This window comes from Colobus angolensis, unplaced genomic scaffold, assembly GCF_000951035.1.
Source record: "Colobus angolensis palliatus isolate OR3802 unplaced genomic scaffold, Cang.pa_1.0 Scaffold51, whole genome shotgun sequence".
NCBI lineage: Eukaryota > Metazoa > Chordata > Mammalia > Primates > Cercopithecidae > Colobus > Colobus angolensis.
Window position 1 is genome coordinate 6,404,830 of NW_012118599.1, and position 8,574 is coordinate 6,413,403.

General features: G+C 43.5%; 1 protein-coding gene across 1 annotated transcript in view; it reads right to left on the reverse strand.

The window, feature by feature from the left end:
• The window catches only part of TFAP2D (transcription factor AP-2 delta (activating enhancer binding protein 2 delta)), a 63,174-nt gene that overhangs the window by 53,969 nt on the left and 631 nt on the right, over positions 1-8,574 (reverse strand). Inside the window, exons 2-3 of the mRNA XM_011960248.1 lie at positions 6,988-7,485; positions 3,484-3,544 (exon numbers count right to left, since the gene is read on the reverse strand). Coding sequence (XP_011815638.1) covers positions 3,484-3,544; positions 6,988-7,485 — 559 coding nt within the window. The remainder of the gene's footprint in view (positions 1-3,483; positions 3,545-6,987; positions 7,486-8,574) is intronic.

Sequence of the window (8,574 nt, forward strand, 5' to 3'; positions counted from 1 at the left end):
GTGTCTGACAAAGGGGAGGGGGCCATAAGGGAGCCTCAGAAGATTCAGGGGGGAAAAAAGAGTGGGTTTTTCTTTTTTTTTAATGATTAAAAACACAGACGACTCCTGTAAATAGAAGCCTCATTTCTTCAAGAGATGCCTTTTGAAACCCGGTATCTGAATATTCAACGAAGGCAAAGCTCCACTCTGTACGTACAACATTAATATGATCTCTGCAGAATTTGCTACTCAGTAATATTAACATATCAAAGCCTACGCCCGAGGCGAAAGAAGCTATCGATACGCGAGCACAGGGTAAAGTAAAGATTATTGGTTCTGATGGTTGGAGTGGCGGAGCTGCGGGCAAAATCGCGCACACCATTAACCGAGAGTGAGCGCGCAGGGAGCTGCACCTCCGAGGCGGTGGCAAATATTTTATCTAGGTGGTAATTACCTCGCTGCTGCCCCCTCTTCCACGAAGTCTTTGGCTATCGGGCCCTCATTACAGGCTAAAATAATGTAATTGCCACTTAACAAAGTGAGTCAGGGCGACGCTATTTTGTTCTTTACAAGTTGAAGTCACCAAATGTAAAGAACAACTGAGAACGTCCGAGCCCTCCACGCCACTGCAAACCAGGACAATGTCCGTGATTAACTCATGTAAAGTACATAGGCACCTACATTTCTTCAAGAACACCATTTGGGGTCTTTGAAAGTGGAATCTTTTTTTTTTCCTCCCATAGTACATTCTAGAAACCATTAGAAATGTAAATTGATTCGGGAACTTAGCAGAAGAGAGAAAATGGTGAAATGTTGTGCTTCGCAATAAACTATGTTTTATGTGGTGGGTCATCTGTAAAGCATGACCTGGAAAAGAAATACAATTTTATCTCAGCTGTTAGACAATATCGGGTTATATGAAGTATTGCAGTATAGTAGAGCACTTGAGTTAATGTCTTCCTGATTTTTGATGAACACAAATAGTCTGAGCTGTTGATATAGGGGTCCTGGGTACTATCATGACAGTTGAGAAAATAGGCTTCTTTAGGGTTTTGTAAAAGGAAGTTCTGAGATGAGGGGCTGGGCAGGCTGCAGCAAAATATACACCCTCTTTTGGGAATACATTTTCTTGCTACCCACTTGTAAATTGTCATGAACATTGATTGTTTCAGAGTAAACAGGCACGTATAGACACACACCCTCCTTTCCACGGGTCATCTAGGTTAACTGGCCTTTCTCTAAGACACGTGGAAATGGAATAAACTCAGCAGCTAAAATCTGAATTCCTACGAAGGGGGGTTTAGTCACACAAGACAGATGTAAACCCCAAGTTACATTCCCTCTCTCTCTGTAGCTTCACTCTTCTCATATGATATCAATATTTGGTTTCAAGTAGCAGATTCAACGACGATTTTTAGGTGAAAAGCATAGGGACCGAATTCTACAGGAATAATAAAGCATCACCTAAGGAGGATAATTTCTGTGACTCTGATAAAGTAGCTAACATTTTGGAGATACTTAAGAGCTTTGGCCTTTCTTGGGAATTGTGTGAGGGGGTGAGAGGGTGTCCAGTACATCTCTCCCCAGAAATTCAATTGATTCCAAAGCCTCTTCCTCTCCAGCTCCCTCCTCAGCCTCAAGTAATTCCACCCTCTGTCAGATATCTTATGCTCAGATGCAGTTTCCAAGCATATGAGAGGGTAATCTTCGTATAAGTGTGGAACTGAATGCAAAACTGCAGTAGCGAAAGGCCGACTGTGGGAGAAGCGAGCTCCCGTACCTAATTAGTGGCGCTGTCCTTCAGCACCACCGACGTCTCTACGCGCCCTGAGTGCTCTTGCCTCACCTTATTTTTACCCGTCCCAACAGACCCCTGATCAGCACATCTCACCTGGTCCCCTGTTCACCGTGTAAATTTTTTTTGCCTCCTCCAACAGCGTGCATTCAATATTCATCAGTCTTGAGCCAATTTTATTCCATTTCAATATGTCTGAGTACCAGCGTGGATGGCAAGCTTAATACTCCTCATTTAAAAAATCTTTGTGGAGGTATACCACTAGTGTGTGGTGTGTGTGTGTGTGTGTGTGTGTGTGTGTGTTAATCTCGATAGGGTGAACCAACAAGAGTTGAGCAGCTCTTTTAAATTTAATGTAAACTACCCACATCCACTAGAACAATACCCAAGTTTCAAAGGGAAAGCACCCTTTGTTTTCTTTCCCCGTCAGTTTAAATGGAGTTTACATTGGACATTGGGATGTAAAATCTGCAGTTTAAATATGAAAGAATCACTGATTTCTACCAGCACATTTCTCTATCCAGAAAAGCAAATCTTTCAAGAAACTTTCAAAGGGATGGAGAGGGGCTGAAGGACACTTATTTGGTCCCATCAGAAGAGACTCAGTTTTTAGTGTTCTGTTACTGCAGACAACTGTGGTCCTGAAGCAGGAATTAGTCTTGGTGAATAGACCACATCTTATTAATTCGTATGAAGTTAGGATAACAGCTGGGCTTGCCTTGTGTGCTGCTCGGGTTACTCAGCTTGCTAGGAAAATAAACTTCAGAAGCTTTGGGTACAGTTAAGTAGGGGAAGCTAGCAAAATCTGCACTGCCTCAAGGCCCTGAGAACGTGATAGTTCAAAACCTTTTGTCAAAATGGAACATCTGAGATGCAGCCCCCTTTAGTGCCAGAACTGAAAGCAACAGCTCTCTCCTCTCCTCTTGCCTTCCCCCACCTTCCAACTCCATGGGTAACTCTGGATTCAGATGTTTCCCTCAACAGATGGGAACAAGAAAGCTTTATCCAGTACAGTTAACACCACCTCCTCCTCCTACCCTCCCTTAAAGAAAGAAATGTTCTGGACACTTAGAAAAATAAGGGCAGCTACAATATTGGTGTTTCATTAGCCTCCCCTAAAGCCTCAATGATCTAGCCTTTCACAGAATCCTTCAAAGCCTCAAGCTAACACCATCACCTCAAACACCCAGGCTGTGGCTAGCACATTTAGGGCTAAAAAAGAAACTCTGCTTGAGGATGTGGTATTAGTGCTGGGGGAAGGGACTGTGAGAAGCTTCTTTCTTTCTTTTTTTCTTTCTTTCTTTCTTTCTTTCTTTCTTTCTTTCTTTCTTTCTTTCTTTCTTTCTTTCTCTCTCTCTCTCTCTCTCTCTTTCTTTCTTTCTTTCTTTCTTTCTTTCTTTCTCTCTCTCTCTCTCTGCCTTTTTCTTTTTTCTTTCCTTCTGCCTCTAACTTTGATTCTGTTACTGGTCTATGAGGAGCAACAAATATCTCCTATCACAAGCCTTCTGGGCACAGCCTGGGTTCAAACCTTAATGGAAGAAAGGAGGCTTTTAAATGTGGATATGCCAGTGTTGGACTAGAATAATTGACTAAGTATAATTGTTTTCTTAATCATCAGAAAAGGAATCTGAGCACAACCAGATCTTCTAAACAAAGTCACAGATAGGAGAAGAATGTCTAGGGTTAACATGGTATTACTTGTTACTTACCTCTTCTTATCACTCCACCTTGGCCATTGAGAACAAGCCCACACTGGGCTTCCACAGAGCCCTTAATAAAAGAAACAGAAATAACATTACTTAAATGGATACTCACATATATGACCATGTAGGTGAAGTCTTTTAGACTAGCCCATCTCTGAACTCTGTCTCAGTAGACATTTAAAAGCAAGCATTGAGCTGAAGCAAGCTTTCTAGCAAACATAATTTTTTAAAAATTGCAAGAAAAACCACAATCTACAAGTTGTATAAATCTTAAGGTATACATTTTACATCACCATACAATATTACACTTCAAAGTGCCTGGGAGTCTTTCATCTTGGCATAAGAGAATGAGAAGCCCTTTGAGTCCCCATCAAGACACACAGCACATATACAGACAGTGTACACTCAGCACTTTCTGAGTAGAGCAAATCACACCTAGAGTGTCAAGTCTGGGACTGTGGGTTTCTTGAGGACACAGAGGAACTATTTCATATGCAGGATTCAGGATGTCTTATAGAGGTTCTGTTTTACCCCAACTGTAGGAACATCCTATAATGCCACCCAAAATGGACCTTATGGAAGAAAAACCTTCAGGTTCACTCACTGTAGACCTTCAAGATCCTAATGGATTGAGGAATCCCTGGAGCTGGAGAGATGGAAAGGGTTTGCTGATTTTTGATTAAGAAAAATAAAAATTTCTCCCTGTCTGTCCTTTTCTTTTTTCCCAAATCGAAATGTGTTAAAGGCTCATTTTCCTTTACAAACAAACGAGGTATTGGACATGAAAGAGGGCTTGAAGGGTGTTAACCTACCCAACAGCCCGTGAAGAGTTAAGTAAATGCGGAGAGAGTCGGTGCATAATAAAAACCCACTTTACAAAACAACCTTTACAACCCTGGCTCCCTTTCGCCTCCCCATTTTCACCATATTGAGGCAGGCCTGTAAGACCCCCCTTTTCAACTTACTCACGAGCTCTTTCTTATTTTAAATGTTCTGCCTTAAAGTGATTATCAAATCAATATGAAAAAAAAAAAACTTGGAGACTGAGCATAAATTAAAGCGGTGATGGGAAAAGGTGTGACAGTTTCCTTTGTTGGCCATAGCAAATCTTTTTAGGGGACTCAAAGATGGAACTGAAGCCACAAGACTGTTTGCATCTGTTAGGCAGACTTAGACCGCCCTCCAAACCATTGGACTTTCACTTAAAATTCTGTGCAGGGAAAAGTATATTTACATTTGTTGCATTTGAAATGAGGCATATGCTGATGAATGTTTTAAAAAGGAAGAAATAAAAGGAGAGAGACGGGTTTCTCCCACACACTCCCTCCCCATTTCTTGTTTTAGAAGTAGCTATGTCTCTTTCTTTTTCATTCTGCCAACTTGGTGCAAGAACAGTGGAAGAAAATAACTTGTCAGATTTACAAACTTGCTACATAGCATTCATAGATTAGATAGATAAAGATGGATATATATTATGATACATACATACATGGATACATCTATGTAAGGGTATAAACGTATATCACACACAGTACTATATTTCTTCTAGTATCTTGGAGTGTGTCCCTTAGTAAGAGTAATCTTGCTTCAATATGAGTAATAAAAGAGAAAAGGGACATTTGTATATGGAAAAAGAGATAGGCTGAAGAAAAGGTTTCAAAATATCTGAAATGTAGATGATAAACGGTCTCAAAGCTCTCCAAGGCAGTGAACTACTTTTCCTCCCACTCTCTGGCGCACGGTTACAATGTTTATTTTCTTAGAAGAAACGAACCTTGGTTTCTTCACTTAACAAACTTTTTTCCCTCATAAGTAAAACATGTTGTTTGGTCGGATGACATTGCATAAATGACCAGTTGAATGGCACTAAGTCGAAAATGGGATAAACTACGGTGTCCTTTTGCACGGGATTCGCTCTTTGTCTAGTGCTTGCAAATGTTCTAATCCCCTCTTTTGAAAAATGCCCGGCTTTGTGCCTAGCACAGAAAAAAAATTTGTACAGATACAAAAAAATCAGCAACAGACGCGGCTATTAAAAGGAGTAAATAGGTTTTAGTTGAGCTAAGCATTGAATGGCAGATTTTTTCCCTCTTGAGACATAAGGGGATCCTTGTGAAAAATGTAAAAATGCCCTGAGCGTATAAAATTATTTTGTGAATATAAATGTAGAAAGTCAAGGTTTATGCAGCCAAATCTTTTTTCTTGTGTACCGATCTTACTGCTATGGCTCTTTGTTGGAATTGTAAGGGCTTTCACTTTAATTTAAAAATAATCTCTTGCTCAAAGGTAAATGAGGAGGAAAGATTTTCTGTGCGCAACAAGGGATCTCTTACGTCTCCAACTTGTGTTCTTAGAATATTTCCCTATTTGTCCTGGAGAGTGTGAAGAAGGTGACCAGCTTCATGCAGACAGAAAAAGTAGGAACTCACAGATAGAACTGCACTTTCAGCTAAAAGGAGCTAAAAATACGGGTCTTTTGAATTCTTTTCTGGGTATTTATGGACTCATTTGTTTTAAATATGCCTATGGCAACATAATTGCATACTCATAAATTCTATTGTTGGCAAAGAATGTGCAAACATGTGTTAAGAAATAAAACAGAAGAGGGATCATCTGATTGAGTGATAGCCTCCACAGTGTCTGAATACCTGCCTTCTTTCCTTCCTTCTTCTTTTTCTCTTCTTTCCTTCCTTTTCTCCTTCCTCCCTTTCTTCTTTATTTTTCCCCTCTTTCGCTACCTTTATTGCCTCATTTTTGTCTTTTTAAGGAGGTGCATTTTACATAAAATGTAATGGCTTGAAGAGCAAAAATAAACTTGTAAATTACCTAACTGGGCTGAGGTTTTGAGTGCACATCAGGCAGAGAGAATTGAACTCAACCTACACCCCGGTAAAGTGCACTGTGCAGATTATTTCCTTGGGGTAGACCTTTGAGATTTTCATTTGCGATTCTTTACTTTCCATAGATATCTAGTGAATTTGGTGAAACTTCTGCTCCCAACAATTTTCTTAGAACAAGCCTATTTGTAGTAAAATCTCCACAAGCTCAGTTTGAGACAAACACCTGGGACGCCTCGGAAGACCCTGTGAAGTGCGGAGATTGAGGGTACGATTGGTCATCAATTTATTGGGTCTTACTCTGAGTCCATTTGGCCCAACCCCAGACTTCTCGATCTCCTGTACCTTATTCCCTCAGGGTCACAAATGTTGATTCACATAAGACTTCTGTGAGGACAAACCAAAGGTTGAGGGCCGCAGCCGCCCTGACTCCCTCGCGTCCAGGTGAAATGCCTGGATCCAATGAGAGGAAAAGAACAGGCACACTCCTCCTCTAATTGTTTTGATAACTTTCCATAAGTGGGGTGTGTGTGTGTGTGTGTGTGAGAGAGAGAGAGAGAGAGAGAGAGAGAAGAGAGAAGAGAGAGACGCTTTACAGTCGGAGCCTTAATGGGGCGGGAGGGGGAGGGCAAAGAGGGGAGGGAGCAGACAAATTCGCTGCATGCTTATTTACCTGCAAGTCGTCTGCTCCCGCGGCGGCCAGCCCCAGGCTGGGCCCTGGCAGGAGTCTTTGATCTGGGTGCATTCCATACTGAGAGCCATGGCTCATGAGGGACAGGTCGTGGCGGCGGTAGGCATCGAGGCAGCCCAGCTCCCGCCTCTGCTCGTCCAGGCAGGACGACTTGAGCGCCCGCGCATTGTGCAGGTTAATAAAGTCGGTGGGCTCCCCGTGGTGGATCTGCTGGTAGTACTGTTGCGAGTGGTGGAGCGAGTTCAGAGAGTAGGCGTCGGGGGTGACGGCCGGGTGGCTGTGCTGAAACTCGTAATGGAAGGACTGGTGGTGGAGCGGGGTGTACTGGTGGTTAGTGGAGAAGTAGGGGGACGCAAACTCGGTGCCGGTGGTGGAGTAAGTTAAAGGAGAGGAGGAGGAATAGGCGACAGTGGAATTGGCTACGGACTCCAGACAGCCAAGCTGCATCAAACGGTAGCTGTTTGATCCGTCGTGACGTATCTGGAAGGAAGAGGGGGAAAAGGGAGAGCAGAAAAACTTGAGGTTTGTCATTTTGCAACCAAGGCGCCGCTCTCCCAGAGCCAGGAGCTTTCTCTGGCACTCCAAGGAAAGCGAGCGCCTAAGACTCGGGCCGAGCCGAAGCCAAGTCTCAGCGTCTTCACCAGAGAGCCTTTGCAAACAGGCGAACTGGGGGTGGGCGGCCTCGTCCTCATAGTCGAGAGAGCGGAAAAAAATCCCCCACACTATATAGGTGCGGGTGACACCACACACGCACACACACACACAGACATACACGCACAGACACACACACAGCCCCTGCCCAACTTGTGCAGGGAGCTTGGCGTTGGGATCCAAGTTTGCAACTGACTCCGGGGCCGCGGTAGCAGAGGAACGAGTCCACCCGAAAAGAGCGCTGGCCCGCGCCGCCTTGCCTCTCCAACTAGACCCCAGCATCGAAATTCTGCGCCTGTCTATGCCGAGATGTTCGGCCCGGGCTGCTCAAAATCATTGTCCATATATTTTTAAAAATCCAGTGTGCAAATCGTTCAACTTCCTCCCTTCCTTAGTCATTTGAGGGAGGGAATCCGACTCCCTCTTTTCTGCTTCCCTTTCCTTGAATAAGCCCATTCCAAAATGGGTGCGTTTCCCCCATCCCCCTTGTCCACCTACTTCTCCCCCATCAGTCCCTTTTCTTTGCTTTTCTGAGAATCTTTTTTCCGTCTCTGTCTCTTTCTCCTCACCGCCCCCCCTCCCTTTTATTATTAGGATTATGTTTTCCCGCTCATTATGGCAAATGTTTCTTAACGTGGCAGAGAGTTGCCCTCCCTGGCGACAGATGTCATAACGAACTTTCTCCCCTTTCCTTCCTTAACTTCCCCCGAAAGACAGATTATAATTAAACGTAACGGTCCAATATAGATTAGAGACAGCGGAGGCTGCCACCGCCGCCGCCACCGCCGCCGCCGCCACACACACGCGCGCTCAAAAAAAAAAAAAAAAAAAAAAAAAAAAAATACCGCGGCATAGTGGTGTAATCCCGGCAAGGTAGGTGACCTGTTGGGTTTCTCCGAAAGCTTACGATGCAATTTC